General features: G+C 45.1%; 2 protein-coding genes across 11 annotated transcripts; both read right to left on the reverse strand.

Moving 5' to 3' along the window:
• Positions 1-1248: 1248 nt before the first annotated feature.
• LOC136452796 (protein MLN51 homolog) lies at positions 1249-7699 on the reverse strand. Of its 9 annotated transcripts, XR_010758913.1 has the most exons (8): positions 5651-5853; positions 4668-5554; positions 4171-4288; positions 3926-4030; positions 3752-3831; positions 3188-3279; positions 3025-3070; positions 1249-2936 (listed from the first exon to the last, which is right to left on the reverse strand). XR_010758913.1 is itself a non-coding variant. In XM_066453389.1 (7 exons), the coding sequence occupies exons 1-2, from the start codon at positions 7116-7118 to the stop codon at positions 5852-5854; spliced, it is 663 nt and encodes a 220-aa protein (XP_066309486.1). In that variant the 5' UTR covers positions 7119-7699; the 3' UTR covers positions 1249-2936; positions 3025-3070; positions 3188-3279; positions 3752-4288; positions 4668-5554; positions 5651-5851. The 9 variants fall into 9 exon arrangements, 4 of the variants coding, with proteins under 4 accessions (XP_066309486.1, XP_066309489.1, XP_066309488.1 ...); XR_010758912.1 differs by having other exon boundaries at positions 3926-4288; XM_066453389.1 differs by adding an exon at positions 6577-7699 and having other exon boundaries at positions 3752-4288; positions 5651-5972.
• A 797-nt stretch (positions 7700-8496) lies between these two features.
• Positions 8497-14372, reverse strand: LOC136452798 (probable sulfate transporter 3.5). 2 transcript variants are annotated; one of them, XM_066453394.1, is made up of 13 exons: positions 14159-14372; positions 13711-14087; positions 13347-13554; positions 13068-13239; positions 10889-10954; positions 10699-10812; positions 10474-10590; positions 10239-10365; positions 9811-10097; positions 9512-9702; positions 9335-9417; positions 9178-9254; positions 8497-9063 (listed from the first exon to the last, which is right to left on the reverse strand). In XM_066453394.1, exons 2-13 carry the CDS (start codon positions 14063-14065, stop codon positions 8896-8898), a joined length of 1965 nt encoding a protein of 654 aa, XP_066309491.1. In that variant the 5' UTR covers positions 14066-14087; positions 14159-14372; the 3' UTR covers positions 8497-8895. The 2 variants fall into 2 exon arrangements, with proteins under 2 accessions (XP_066309491.1, XP_066309490.1); XM_066453393.1 differs by having other exon boundaries at positions 13711-14372.
• Between the last annotated feature and the right edge of the window lie 1731 nt (positions 14373-16103).

Here is a 16103-nt window from a genome sequence, read left to right on the forward strand (position 1 = left end):
TGTTCTTTTGATTAATAATCATAATCGCACCATCACTCTTGTGCTGCCGTCACCTTTTGCATTGCTTGCCGAAAGTGCATTGCACATCGGCCTCACGTGACAGGATCCGAATGCGCCTGCGTCCAATTACGAGTGCCAATGACCATTATCAGAAACGTTCCTCTTTGGTGAAAACAAGTCACTCAGTATGTGTTTTTCCTTGCTTTCTTCTTGCAAATTCCCTTGCGTACTGACCGAGAAAGAAATAAAAATCTTACACATGCCTATCTGTGGTGTCACTTATCACCCTTTACTTGCCGAAAGCGCGACGAGCACCAGCTTCATGTGATATATAGGATCCGAATGTGCCCACATCCAATCCAATTAGGAATGGGGTGGACGAGTATGTAATCAATCAATAGCTAATGTTTGTAGTTACATGCGGCATGTCCATCGCCCCAGCTTTGGTTAACAGTGGCGAGCGAATATGGTGGGCCTTTTGACGATTGAACTGTCTGCTCAAGGACGACGGGATGTGCCTGTGTGCGTCTACTATCTATCTATTTGAAAAAGGTTATACGTAGGTGAGTCGCCAAGGGAAAGGGGGCAGACATGGCCGGTGGGCCCGGCACGGAATTATTGGGTTAGTTGGACAGCGGCAGGCCATATGATGCCGTACGTTTGTCTTGCGAGGATTGGCTGGCTGCATGTCATCTGTGACCTGCCTGCCCCCTCAGCAAATTGCAGCGCCGAGAGAGAGAGACGATCGAGGCAAATCAGGCAGAGACGTTAAGCACATTTTTACAGTCGGTCTATGCAAACGTGTGCTACAAAGGAAACACGAGACGTCTGAGACGCAATACTTTTCTGCTTCTACTAGTGGAAGAGTGACGTGCGCCGAGCAATGTGCCGATGTGCCATTCATGCTTCTGTGCCCATACTAGTGGAAGAGAGACTACTGTGACCCAGTGAGTGAGAAGCTAGGGTGAAGGTATGGGGGCGTTTTCTTCTTTGCCAAGAATAGCCATCATTCGCTTAGGAAAGCTTCCGCACGTCCAGGGCCTTCAGTACAAGAATCAAACTGTTCCATATGCGAGTAATCATGCATGGCGTCATGTTTCTGCTGCTGCTGGCTGCTCATGGACCTTGGGCTTTGTTTAGATTGTAAGTTTTTTCCACTCTCTCCATCACATTAAATCTTTGGACACATGTATGAAGTATTAAATATAGATAAAAAAATAACTAATTACACAGTTTGATTGTAAATTACGAGACGGATCTTTTGAGCCTAGTTAGGCCATGATTGGACAATAATTGTCAAATACAAACGAAAGTACTACAGTACCAAATACTGATTTCTAACCCCAATTTAAACAAGGCCTTGAAAATGGAAGGGTGCACGACTTGTACAGCCGATAGGATGCTGCCTGTAGCCAGCTCACATGTTCAGGTGGCCATCCTTGCCATGTACTGATGTACAGCCAGTAGCCACTAGCCAGAGGGCAACGTGAGGATGTTTCGCGGGTGGGGGCGTGGGGCGCCAAACCAATGGATGCTGGTTGCTGGAGCAATGGACCTGAAGTGGGCACCCGGCCGGCAACCCCCACCACTTCCGGCTGCTTCATTTACAGATAGTAATAGACTCGGCAGCATGAGAGGTTTTCGCTCTTTGCGCCGGGCATGAATTTGACAACAGACTGGCGCTCCAGCATCCTCCCCTGCTGCTCATAACAGAGCAACTGAAAACCCCTGAATGCGAATGGTAATACTAACACACTATCGACCGTACAAGAAAGCAGTATAGCTTTCGCAATTACTCCATTTATTTTAAATTGTAAGTCATTTTTACTTTAGAAATTATCTTTTAACCAAGCTAACAGAAAAAAATATATATAAACATCAAGATTTGTTAAATATACATGAAACAGCTACACTCATTCATTTATGAACGTTCGAGGCCATAATCTTGTATTCCTTATAATCTAAAAAAAATATGAAATATACTTTAACAATGTATTTATTTGATATTATGGGTGTTAATATATTTTCTATAAATTTGGCCAAAGTTAAACAAGTTTAACTTAGGCCAAAACTAAAGCGATTTACAATTTAAAATGGAGGGGTAACATGTTATTTCAAAGTTCTCACTACACACACCTTCATGAGCACTTCAAAGCAGAAGTCGAGAGCAGAGGAGCAGAGCAAGAGTTACCACAAGTAACCACTGAGTAGGTGAGCAAGAGTTACCACAAATAACCACTGAAGAGCTGAGCAAGGGTTCCCACAAGTAAATGGGCAGAGATCAAAATCTACATATTTCCAGAATGTATAAACAGATAGTATACTTTTTACTCTCTTTTTTTTTCTTCTAGCAACCACTGAAGAACTGAAAGTGACTAGAAAGAATGAGATTCTCATCAACCCGTGCAAACACGCAGCAACAAAATAAGGACACCGAAACGGCGAAACCAATGTGTGATGTTTATAATTTTTAAAAGAAAATTACCATATTCTGAGAAGTTCATATAAACCTGTCAAATTCCAAGCAAAGACTAAATCACATTCTGAAGTTCTGAAAGAGAAAAAAATACCACAAATAGTGATCTTTCTTTTTTTTTTCACTGTTGACGATTACTATTTTTAGTTTGCTGTCAACTCCACCATAACCTCCAAAGGAGCGCTTAAGTACCAACATTTCACTAATACAGCTTCTAAGCGGAATGCAAAAAACTATATGGGGGTACAACTCATGATCAGAAAACAAGTGTGCTTACCTAGTACCTGGTGAACGAGACAGAAAAATCTGTAGCTTTACAAGGAAGCAGGACTTGGTCTTGAGAAAGAACTTAACCATTCGGCAAAATGACAACAGACTGCAAATTCTGTACCGACAGATGATTCAGTGAATCCATTTGAACTATGAAACTTTTCACAAGGCAAAGCTCATCTCTGAGTATCTGAAAAATTGTAAGTCACGTCAATCTTTGCACTGGTGTCAGCACATGGATCATAAACCTAATATATTTCAAAGATCTTTGAACTTACCTGCGAGTTCTGTTTTGAAGATTAATAAATTCATGACCTTTAACCTCTGCTGTAAATTGAGGAATCAGAAAAAGAAGATAACTGGAGATTTTGGAATAAAGTAAGAATGACCATTTAAATAAAATATTTTTTTGAACACAAAGAGAAGAAAAGAGAAAATTACATTAGTTGGTTCCACCTGGTATTTTTTGGTAAGTCAGTGACATAGGATCTTGGGAAGTCAGTGAAATAGGATCTTTCTTTACACCATGGTCACTGCAATGAAACGAAATAAACTTCAAATAATGGGCATGTGTTCTTGCTTTTGCTGGGTCATATCATTAAGAACAAAACAAGTACTATCAATTCTAGAAAGCATATTATAATATAATTGGCAGGTAATGCATACATGGAAAAACACGGCTGTAATGGACTGGCAATGGGAACATAGCCTGAGGAAGTTAGTCGAGAATCTTAAGTTGTTATTAACGGCATTAGCTACTAAACAAAGAGTTCTCAAAGAAAATACATATTGCGATTGTACTGAAGTAAACTAAAATATTTAGCATCAACCTAATCAAGGAACTAGGATATTTTCCAGTATCATGTTCAGAATTAAGAGGGTAAACTTGGTTAAAATATCATACAATACAACCAGCCATAAATACTTGACGATTTGGTTATATACCTACAAATATGTGAGTATGATACCTAAAACTGTAATACACAGGATAAAGCTTGAATTTACCTTGGCAATGCTAATGAAGATGTAAATTCAGAATGTTGGAGACAATTACTACCAAAATAAGGTGGACTGATTGCTCCTTCCTGAACCCCAGTAGCACCAGTCAGTCAATATTGGCGACCTACTTTCACTAGAATAAACACAAAATAGGGGTCAGAGGTAAGTGCAGGACCATACAAGAAATAGGAGAGCGCAATCCAGTTATAATCAGTGCCACAGCTAAGTAGTAGTGCTGGTTATATATGAAGCGTCAGAACCAAAACGAACCAGCTGAGTGCACCACTAAAGAAAATATCAATAAGAATTTGTCAATTACTCGAGCTGTTAAGAAAAGTAAAAAGTTCCAAAAATAGAGGACACAGATCAAAGCTAATGAATGCATAGTTCTTCCATAAGATTTATAGAAATTAAGTCATGAATACCAGGCCATTAGTCTCATTTCAAAATTGCCACCACGTCGTTGATCCACAAATTCCGGCAGAACCATAGCATCAGAAGTGAAACCAGGTCCCCTAGGATGAAGGCCACTAAACAGCATAACTGCATGGTAAATGCAGTAAAACATTACCATAAAGTGTTTGCAGAACTACATCTTGAAACATACATGTGCAATTGAAAATGAAAGGATAGTGGGGGCAAAATGAAACAAAACTGCATATAGTTTAATGATAAAGTTTTCCAACAGCTCAGATAGGGTTAAAACTTGGTATCAGACTCATCCTGGAATGGTTAAAATTAGTTCGTCTGTTGATACACACTCAAGTAGCAAAGTGGAAATCAAACCAATATTATTTTCACTTCCACTCAATCAAGTGCAAGTATCTGCACCATTAAGAAGAAAGGTCCTTCAAATGATTTGATTACTTGATAGTTTTATGGTATGCATATAGCTTTATGTATAACAAATTGATAGACAAACCTGGCAATTTTGCTGTAGTGTTACTGGAACCAGGGTCATCAAGCATTGACCCTTTTGCTCCTGTATTGCCAAGAACAAGGCTACCACCATCAAGAAAATAAGTCCTCTCTGCTTCGCTCATATCATCATGCCCTGTTATTGCTGATACCACTACAGAACTGTTTGATTCAGGAGGTGCAGTGGCCTCACCATCACCAGATGAACTTACCAGTGTTGTTTGTGGATGAGATTGAATTTTGTTGGTACTCGTAACTTTCTGAACAAATATCTTAGCAGCCACCCTTGGTGTGGGTAGGATTGGTCGTTGAACTGATTTTTGCTGATAAACTGCATTACAAGGCTGAGTACAATGTCGTTGATCGGATGATCTAGAAGAGTAAAAGGGCGGCGGAGCTGAACTTATGTGTGATCCAAAGGTTTGCTTGCAAGGAAGGGTTTGTTCATGCTGCAAATGTGCCTCATGAACAGCTGACGAGAAGAGTTTATTGAATGTTACACAACGTGCTTTCTCTCTTTGCATAAAAGGTAATTCTCGATGGGGTGATCTAGTAGCAGAGTAAAAGGGTGGTGGAGCTGAACTTGTGTTTGATCCAAAGATTTGCTTGCAAGGAAGGGTTTGTTCATGCTGCAAATGTGCCTTATGAACAGCTGACGAGAAGAGTTTATTGAATGTTACACAACGTGCTTTCTCTCTTTGCATAAAAGGTAATTCTCGATGGGGTGATCTAGTAGCAGAGTAAAAGGGTGGTGGAGCTGAACTTGTGTTTGATCCAAAGATTTGATTGCAAGGAAGGTTTTGTTCATGCTGCAAACTTGTTTGAGAGGAGTGCTTTTCCGCACCTGCATTGTACGAAATCTCTGCATCTTGTGATTTGGAATATGATTTGCTGAAACATAGGCAGCCTCAGTATTAGTGCTAAATCCAGCTAACATTGTATTTTCAAAGGGCACAAAAGGAGAGAAGAAAATGGAACTCCACTTACGTATTATTTTGTGCTGAAGAGATTCTAGAAGTCGTCCGACGAGATTGGTTGGTTCTAGAGACTCTCTCTCTGTATTTATTTCTTTCATCACTGTGGCCTTTAGCATTGCCATAATATGAATGAAATTGTGTCTGTTTTACATTTTCAACGATTTTGGTGTCATAGTAGGATTTGCATCCATGAAAATAATCATTGTCAACACTATGCATGATACTCTGCATTGTCATGCTTATTATCATGGAAATTTATCTCATTAAACAGATCATGCACCCAAACTGCCTCTTCTTTAGGATCCCATATCTTTTGACCACCAAAAATTTGCCTGAATCAATGGCATGGATATATATTAGGAATCTAAAAACACGTGGGCAGCGGCGGACACAGAAAATATTTCAGGGGGCTGAACAACACTGCTGTTAGATCTTAAGTCTCAGCCCTCCCTACACTATAGAATTTTGCCTCAAAATTCATGGGGGCTCCACAGGGGTTCCACTGCTGCGAAATGGGTAGGGGGGCTTGAGCCCCCCCCGCCCCACCGCTGTGTCTGCCCCTGCGTGGGCTATACTTCATTGTGAGTTTTGATGACAATGAATAGCATGCCAATTTATCTGTTGAAACTCTCATGCAACCAGCCAAGCAGCCCCTTGCCATGTGGGTTTTCTATCTAGTATCTACACAGTTGTAAACAATGTATCCTTACAACAGCGCCACTTATTTGGCAATGTCCTCCACAAGAGTGAATAGTACGCTCACTGTAAAACATAGAGTGCTTCCAGTAATATACCGTCACAATTTTGTAAACAACAGGTTTAATTTGAAAATCGAAGCTGCAACAATATCTCTTTATCACTGCTTACTATATTATTCAGCCTACACTACTGCTCAGATAAACAAGGGAATAAGAAGCGATGAGACTAGGCGCAAACCTTTGGTAACCGCGGTTGCCGTCTTCCTGGACCTGAAAGCGAATGTCGTGCTGGTAGAAGACGCCTGTCGTCGGCACGGCGTAGGGCTCACTGTCACTAGCCTTCTTCACTTCCTCTCTTCTCATCGCCGCTTCCTCCTCTTCATCCTCTTCCGCTGCCGCTTCATCGTCCTCGTACTTCCCTTCATCCGCCGCCAAAGACACCTCACCATTCACTACTCCAGTCTCTCCACCCCCAACTCCCGCCTCGTACTCCTCACGCACGTCCTCGTATTCCACATCCTCATCCTCCTCCTCAGTGCCGCCGTACACCTCCTCGTCGTCGTACAACTCGGCGGCGCCCTGCCCGCCGGAGTCGTCGGACCCGGAGCCTAACATCGTGGACGGCGGCGGCGAACCCCTCCTGCTCCCACCGCCGCCCTCCTCCTCGTCGTCGTCGTCGCTCGCCGCCCCGCGACGCCTCGCCGCGGAGAGGGGGCCGTCGTCGAGGTCGCTCTCGTACTCCTCCGTCCCCTCCTCGCACACCTTCTCCGCTTCGGCCATGATTGGGATCGATCAAGGGTTTCGCCAATTGGACGAGAATGCTAGGGTTTATGCCAATTTAAGGGAATCTAGAAGGTCCGAGACTGACTCCCTGCTGATTTGCCGCCGCGCATTCGCTTGATCGCCCTTTTTGGCCTGTACTCTGGTCTCTGGGAGTGCTGATCGATCGGCTTGCTTTGCGCCGACTGTCGAGGGGGTTGTTCAAATGCCGGAGTAATCAGACACTGGTAGATGGTCCCAGCGATGACAGTATACTGGTTCTACTGGACAAAGAGGTTAGAGCAACTCGATTGAACAAAATAACCCTCTTTTCCTAAAAAACTGTCCCATACTCCCATAGGAGAATGAGATGAAAAAACTACTCGCCAGATTTCTTTTTTCAATCTTCTTTTCCTTTTTTTTTCTCAATCCATCAAAACACCCCCTTAATCCCTCAAATAGAGTGGAGCAAACAACATTTTTTTTCTTCTCAATCTCCTTTCCTTCTTCAATCTACTGGAGCATAGTACCCCTATGCTCCAAAACTCTGTTTTCACAATCCTCTTTAGTTGCATACGGGAACTGGATATCCTCGATCTGGTGGCTTTGGTAGTCTGTGTCGAGGATTCTTGATTGAGCGATCTGGTGCCTTTGGTAGTTTGTGTCGAGGATTCTCGGTGCCACTCTTTTTTTTTTCTTAGGGCACCCACGACAACGAAAGACAATTTACTCTGTGGCAACTCTATCTATGATATAGTAAGGAATGTAGATTATTTGTTCAATTGTTATAGTACAAATTCCTAAATGCGTGTGGGGCTAGCATGTTAGTTACAACAGCGACCAATGATGAAGCTAGAGCAAATTAGAGAGGATATACTTAGCTTGTGGGTGCAATAGATATATTTCATGGAGGTGCATGTTTGGTGAAATTTTAGACATGATCATTGTTTTTACAACTTTTTGGGGGTGCATTTACACCCGCTAATCTACACGTACCTTCGCCCAAAGCTAGCGCTTCTGGTCGCAAAAGGGAGGAGACGGAGCCTTTTTCATGTATGGTGCTGGAGCCTGAAAAGTGGCTTCATCTTGGGGGGCTCCGACCTCTAAAGCCATGCGGACAAAGCCCTCCAAATAGGCCCATAGTCTCAACAATGTGTGACCGGTGTCGATGGCTCCTTCTCGCCCTGTAGCTAACTTCTGGCTACCGAAGACGGTGCTCACGGCTCCTTGGGTGGATGAAAGAGCTAGGGAGAGTTGGGCAGATGACACAAAAACATTTCATACCTTATAGTAGTAGACGGACGACACAGACATTTCATACTTCATGGTAGTAGGTCAGACGAAAAAGTTAGCTAGACGACACGGACATTTCGTACTTCATAGCGGTAGCAAAAATTAGTAGAAGATAGCGGGACGTGCCAATAGATTAGTATTTGGAATGCAATATCCTTTTGGCGATTCAACAGCCTATTCTTCTGCAACAAAGTGGTACAAGCACAAATCTATGAGGTTCATTGTGACCTCCAAAGTCCAAAGCTATAGTACTGGTTGGTTTATACACAAACGCTAGCTACCTATCCCCAGCCACCTCGCTATTCCCTTACAAGGACCTGAAGCCACAATTCAGCACATCAAAGCACCACAACTAACCACACCCCAATCCACCGCTCGTAGCTCTGAATCTTCTCTACCTGTGCTGAAAGGACTCCCGATGCTAGCCCGCTTGCCTGCCTGCCTGCTACTCAATATCTACAGCTAATGAGCTATACCTCCTAAAAGACTGTCCCTGGGACACTAGCTATACTTCACCGTCTTCCTTGCTTGTAGATCTCTGGAGCGCGTACCGGCACGCCGTGATGGCGCCCTTCACCGTGAGGAACACCCACTCCTCCCCTATGATGTCCTTGATGTACCCAGACAGCACCAGCTTCCCTGTCACCTCCAGCCTGGGGTTCGTCAGCGCTATCTGCAATGAGCAACCAAACATGTGTTAGTTTGTTACGAGTACTCATCAGTTCAGTGAATAAAATCTCGTTCTTTGGGGTAAAAATAGCTGGTTTGGAATGGAACTGGTGATTACCCTGATCCCTTTACGATCAAGGCTCTTGTGAACCTCTACTAGCATCCCAATCCCCATGTTGTCGATTGACGTCACACCTGCAATGTTCAGGCAAGTGTCACTAGTGGACTGAACTTGCGTGGAAGAAAAAAAAGCCCTGAAATGGTAAAGGACATACCACCAAGATCAAGGACCACGTATTGCAAATCTTGCCCGTCAAGCTTGCTGGCGTTCTCCTCATCTTCCACCCATCTTAAAATCCTGTGATGCACGGCAGATTAGCATCTATCTCTTCACATGAAAAGAGGATAAATGATCTGTGGTACAGTACAGATGATGCACTGTGCATGCTCACCTTTCTCGCAAGTAACCTGCATTGACGAAATATATCGGAGATCCCAGCTGCAAAACGAGGACGTTGGGGATGTTCCTCGCGTTCGGGTAGTGCCTGACGTCGCGGAAGAGCTCGCCTCCCGCGATGCTTCCGAGCTTGCAGGTGCTAGGTCTCGCCACATGCAACAGTGCCCTGATCACTGACAAGCCCACCTGCACGTGCACAGGCACACATGAAAAGCGAACCACATCAACCACACCCCACTTCCTAGCAAGCAGAGTGAGAGCAGTGGCAGGGGGAATGAAGCTAGCAAAGCATACCGATGCACCGAGGCCGGTGACCATGGTGAAGAAGATGACGCCGATGAAGGCGACCATGCAGATGCAGAAGTCGAACTTGTCCACCCGGTAGAGGTGGCAGAACTCCTTGACCTTGATGAGCCCGATCATGGCGACGACGATGATGGAGGAGAGCGCCACCAGCGGGGTGTACTTGAAGAGCGGCGCCAGGAACAGCAGCACCAGCATGATGCACACCGACATCACCACGTTGGACACTGGCGTCCGGCACCCAGCGTGGAAGTTCACCGCCGACTTGGAGAACGGACCTGATGATATGCATGCATCCCACAAGATTGTTATTGGTACTTGCCTACTTGGTCAGATAAGATTAGCAGCTAGCAGCGACGGGAATGCATGCAAGAGCAGCAGCCAGCTGCTATGCTATGTTCTCAGTTCTCAGCTCTCACCTGTGGTGAGGTAGCAAGAAGTGAAGGACCCGGCGATGTTCATGATGCCGAATGCGATCATCTCCTTGTTCCCGTCGATCTGCTCGTTCTTTACCAGCGCCAGGCTCCGCCCGACGGCGATTCCTTCCTGAGAGCCATCGACACAGGCTGGTGAGAAACACTTGCCGTGCCGCAAAAAAGACATCCAGATAAACAAAATTCCATGGCTGAGAGATGAGAAGAAACATGTTCGTACTGCCAGTGCCAGGATCCCAGACAAGAAACCTGCTTTCACGGCCGTATTGACGTGCTTGTCTGTAAACGTCAGCTGTGAAATAGACAGCGGGTTGATCCCTTTCTTCAGATCGCCAACCTGCGTTGTCATGATGACAGAACAAGTGAGTTAACCACCACAGTCACATATGCATCATGCACTGCGCTCTCTGGTCTCAAGTCTGGTTCTGGCCATGGACGGGCTTACAATTGGGATGCCATGCTCGTTTCCTTTGACTAGGAAGGCGAAGATGCCGCCGATGACCACGACCATGAAAGGCGCAATGGCCGACACCCAGAACAAATTTGGCTTTTTCTTCCTCTGAAAAAGGTTGCTGAATCAGCTCGCAGACAAGGGGGAAAGTAATGTTACTTTACAGTCAGGATTCGATACTTACCAAGTGCTTGCTTGACAACAAGAGCAGGAGGAAGCATATGCCAAGAACTGCACTCTGCCACTTCCACTGGACAAATGGAAAAGGAGACAGATTCAGACAGTTACATTTCAGGATCTTACACGTGCAGTTTCCATTCAAATCATATGGTCCTCAGAAAAGATAAAAGGAAACTTCTATACGTAAGCTTTTCTGATGCGCATGGGCACGGATCATCACACTTTATCTGACTGACCTTAGCCAGTGCCATCAGATCCAAGTATATAGGGCGGTAGGGCCTGTTTGGTATAAACTTTAGAACTCAAACAGGTGGCCCCAACCTCAGATTAGAGCTAGGCCCTATTCGTTTCGCTGAAAAGCCAGCTGAAAAATACTGTTGACTGATTTGTTGCGAGAAAAATAAACCAGGCTGATAAGTTCAACTCAAAACTGAGCTAAAATGCTCTAAAGTTTCAGAGCTTTAAAGTTTAGAGGAGGAAATTCAAACATGTCCATATACATACGGAATAAGGCGATACGAATTTGAAAACACTACAAGAGGGTGTTGAAAAACAAGCATGATATGTCGGCATCGATCTGCTCGGTGCACGCAAGAACTGCAAAGCTTGTGGGGTCAACTCATCAATGATTTGTTTTTTTTTTAAGAATGATTTGGGTCTTTTGTTAGTACTACAACATCCAGTCACGGGTACAAAAACAGATACTGTGTGCTCGTCTCGTCTGTCATTGAGATATGCTCGTCTTGTTCAGAAAGTATGTGTCCTGAGACAGTGGTTCAGTTTGAGAAAACTCTGGCTTTTTAAAGGAAAAAAAGGGGAAATACTAGTAACTATTTTACACTGGAAAATTGAGTTTGAGGGGCAGTGAATATTTTGCGCAAATAAAATATTTAGTATGTACGAAAAATTGAAGTTGTTTTTTTCCCTTGATTGATTGACTCTTACTCCTTGGAGAAGTTACTGTGAGCGGTTAAGAGCAACTTCCATCCACGGCACGTCTCATCACCTAGACAGTTACGCCTCTCAGCATGCGGTTCCATGCAAGTTTTAGCCAAATACATAGATAGTAGTATATACTCTTACTTCACAGTAAATGCATTACTCCCTCCGTTCTGAATCACTTTTTTTGTTAAACTATTCTGGTTTCGAGCAGATTTATGCATTGGCGTCTATAGTTTCATTAAGTACTCTATAGAATATGTATTATAGTGCATATATTTAAATTTATAGATACCAATATTTCTCTAATGTATATTGGCATTTGAATTTTTAACCCCAAACAAAAAGAGACGAAAATTGCCCAAAAGAACCGAGGGGCAATTTTCGTCCCTTTTCGCTTAGGGTTAAAAATTCCTAAGTTACACGGATACGTGAGGTTGGCCACGTATCCCGTATCGGATACGTATCTGATAAGGATATACACTGGATACGCAGCGGATAAGTATCCGTGAAGTATCGGTAAAAAAATAAATAAAACAAAATTCAGCAGTTTGGGCGTTTGGCGATACGGCCTAGCCCACCCAACATTGACCTGAGATATACTATGGGCTATCCCACACGTACAGGGTGGGCTGCTCGCCGGCCACGCGCCGCACCACGCGCCGGCGAGGTCCGTGCTGCATTCGCGCTGGGCAGCTCTGCACCCCGCGCTGTGCGAGCTCTGCGCCGGCGAGGTCCGCGTGCTGCATTCGCGCCGAGCGGGCCGCCCGCTGGTCACGCGCATGGGGTGGAGTGGGGCGTAGCCATGGTCGCTCGGCCGCCTGCGCCGAGAGGGACCTCAGTCACCAGCGCGGGAGGCGGAAGGCATGGCGCCGGTTGAGGCTGAGCTGCGCGGAGCAGGCCAGCAGGAGCGCCGTCGTGCAGACGGCTGAGTGAAGGGGCACCGTGTGGGGAAGAAAGTTGGAGGAGAGAAAGAGGATTAAAAAATCTAATCTTGGGCCCAGCTAAACGCAGGCAGGGAGACGTACCCCTCCAATTGCCAGCACAGGTACGAAGTAGCAACTAGAAGCTGTGAAATGATCGGAGTAGTCTCTAGACAGCATCCATACATATCGATCGGCTGCCAATAATTTTAATGTGCTTTATTTTTTTTGTAAAAATAATAAAACGTATCCACATATGGAGTTTTCTTCAAAAATACCGATACACGTATCCGTGCTGCATAGGTCTCACACGACACTCACCTCGTGCCTGTAATGGAAGATGGAGCGCATGACGGAGATGAGGTCTGTCTTGGGCGTGAAGTGCTTCATCCCCAGCATTCCCTTGAGCTGCTGCATAATGATGATCGCCGCCGTGCCGCCCATGAACCCGGTGATCGTCGACCGCGACAGGAAATCCACTATCAGCCCTAACCTTCACCAGACAAGACAAGCATGAAATTCGACTTGTTATAGCTAGTAAAAGTTCCGGCCGGTTAGTTAACCAAATACTTAAGGCAAAAGCAAGTGTATGTTACGGACCTGAAGACGCCTAGTGCGGTCTGGAAGACGCCGGTGAAGAAGGCGGCGGTGTAGAAGAGCTGAAGGTACAGCTGCGGGTTCTCTTCCGGCGGGACCTCCGTCTCGATGATGGACGCAAGCAGCAGCGACGCCGCCGCCACCGTGCCCACCGCCAGGTTGTTCGAGCTCCCGAACACCGCGTACAGCAGTGGCGGCACGAAACTGGAATCTAGTAGTAGTACAAGACACCAAGAAAAATTAAAATCAATGCGCTTGCGGCGAACGTGTGCAGAGACGCACGTCCACGTCTATCGTCGTGATGGCCGAGAAGGCGGACGTGCGTGCGGAAGAATTAATCCAGAGAAAAGATGCATGGCACGCATACAGAGGCCAATGATGGGCGGGAGGTTGGCGAGCTTGGCGTAGCTGATGCCCTGCGGGATGGCGAGGCTGGCGATGGTGACGCCGGCGAGGAGGTCGTACTTGAAGTTGCCGACGCTGTACCGCGGCGCCCACTCCAGGGCCGGCACGAAGTACTTGAGCGCGCCCCACGCCCGCGCGGCGGGCGGGCGCGACCCGAAGCCCCGGAACGGGTCGTCGGGGAAGAACGTCTCCGCCAGGCCCGTCCGCAGCGCCTGCACGAACGGCTGCCGCGCCGACAGGTTCACCTTGTGCTCCGCCGCCGACGACGCCGCGGTGGCGAGGGGGTGGTCGCCATCGCCGGCCGCCGCCGTCCTCATGGAGTCGGCGATCGTCGTCGGCCTGGAGGGGAAGGGGCTGGACGGATCAGATCACGGGAGTGACGGATCGACGACCACGCGACGACGACGTACGCGGACGAAGGAACCGGGAGGGAGTGCCCTCCGTTGTGTGGTCAGTATCTTCTCCCACAGTATCCTCACGTATGCCTAAATTAAGCAGGTTTACTGGCGGCCTGGCGGGCAACAGTGAGGCGGTTCCGATTGGATTATCTCGATACGGGCCGAGTGCGCACGGTTCGGGCGCTCTCGTCTCTTTCTTTCTCTCTGCTCGAGCCTGGTTGCTCGTGTTTTGTTTGCATGCGTGCAACCGATGAGGAGCGCATGGCGGTTTATATAGAGCGCCAGAAGCCGGTTGGGAAGCGGAAGACGTGGGGGAGACGGGAGAGCGGCGCGGCGGGGTGGGCAGGCAGTTCACGCTTTTGCGCGGATTGGCTCGAGCCCGGCTGGGGTGCTGGAATTGTGCATGTGATTGACGATGCCGAATGATGAGTCGCTGAGACAAGCCACCGTTCGATATTTCCGAGAGCACCCCAAGGTATTAGGCCACGTTTAGGTCCAAAAAGTTTTTCCAAAAAGTGATACAGTAGCCATTATATCGAATCTTGCGATACGGGCATGGAGCATTAAATGTAGACGAAAAAAAACTAATTGCACAGTTTGGTTGGAAATCACGAGACGAACGTTTTGAGCCTAATTAGTCCATGATTGAATACTAATTACCAAATAAAAACGAAAGTGCTACAGTAGCCAAATTTTCAAATTTCACCCAACTAAACAAGACCTTAGTCAAATCGTTTTATAAAGTTTTCCGAGAGCATCCTCAAGATATTAGTCAAATCATTTTCTAAACATAAATTTAGTTAGTATTTAAGGAAAAATGTTTCTAAACTTTATAAAATGACTCTCCAAATTTAATAGCTCTCTATCCCATTTATTCGCTATCTACTTTTAGATAGCTTACTTAATAGTCATCTAGTCTCTTAATTTTATAGAGTTTGTTGGAGTACTTTAGTTTTTTTTGTCAAATTTATTTTAGAGAGTAGCTAAATCGATAAATTTGACTAGTTTTTTTTGGCTAATCTATTGGAGATCCTCTAAAATATCGAATCGAAGGTGGCAAAACCGAAGCAGTAGGGCCTTGTTTAGATTGCAAGTTTTTTCACTCTCTCTCCATCACATCAAATCTTTGGACACATGTATGGAGTATTAAATGTAGATAAAAAAATAACTAATTACACAGTTTGATTGTAAATTACGAGACGAATCTTTTGAGCCTAGTTAGGCTATGATTGGACAATAATTGTCAAATCCAAACAAAAATACTACAGTGCCAAATACTGATTCCTAACCTCAATCTAAACAAGGCATATGCTTATTTTACAAGCCGATGGATGCCATCGGCCACCGAGCCACCGTTTAGATCAACGCTCCTTTCTTCTAGGAATATATTCTTTTTTTAGTAAATTGGGCATGTGCTTGTGGTAGAATCGTCTAATCTAATGCCTCTTAGGAGTATTTATCTTCCATTAGACACTAAGTACTCAAGGGAGGATACTAAAGTACGTAGTTTCGTCGAGCACACCCCAAGGGAGAATCCAAAAATCCATATTTTCCCATCAGGATCACAAATGAGAGAATAAAGCTTATATCATTATTAACCATTTCTTACATCACTTTTAATACAACATCAAAGTATAATATTTATTGTTTATAACAACGGAATATAAACATGTTATCAGAGTTATGAATAATTTAATTTAACAGAGGAATATAAACATGTGAACAAAGTTACAGCGGAAATAAATATCTATTCATGATATAATGAAGCATTGATATATACCGAAGACAACAAATTATAAAACGTCCATTTATAAAAGCATTTAGTGAGAGTTAGAAGTAAAGACTATGATCGCAACGTAAAGAAATCCTCTCTGAGCCCGTCGGGAGAAATCCACACACAAGAGTCAGCTCTAGCATCCGCCTGTCACCTGCAACAGGGGGAAATAAAACCCAGAGT

The sequence above is a fragment of the Miscanthus floridulus genome, chromosome 5, assembly GCF_019320115.1.
Source record: "Miscanthus floridulus cultivar M001 chromosome 5, ASM1932011v1, whole genome shotgun sequence".
NCBI classification, from domain to species: domain Eukaryota; kingdom Viridiplantae; phylum Streptophyta; class Magnoliopsida; order Poales; family Poaceae; genus Miscanthus; species Miscanthus floridulus.

Excerpts from the sequence above, each read along its gene's own strand:
- LOC136452796 (XM_066453389.1), bottom strand. The coding sequence starts at position 7,118 with ATGGCCGAAGCGGAGAAGGTGTGCGAGGAGGGGACGGAGGAGTACGAG. Across the intron at positions 5,973-6,576 it reads GGCAACCGCGGTTACCAAAG|GCAAATTTTTGGTGGTCAAA; the intron begins GTTTGCGCCTAG and ends CCATTGATTCAG.
- LOC136452798 (XM_066453394.1), bottom strand. The coding sequence starts at position 14,065 with ATGAGGACGGCGGCGGCCGGCGATGGCGACCACCCCCTCGCCACCGCG. Across the intron at positions 13,240-13,346 it reads ACCGCACTAGGCGTCTTCAG|GTTAGGGCTGATAGTGGATT; the intron begins GTCCGTAACATA and ends TGTCTGGTGAAG. Across the intron at positions 9,255-9,334 it reads CGTGGTCCTTGATCTTGGTG|GTGTGACGTCAATCGACAAC; the intron begins GTATGTCCTTTA and ends TGAACATTGCAG.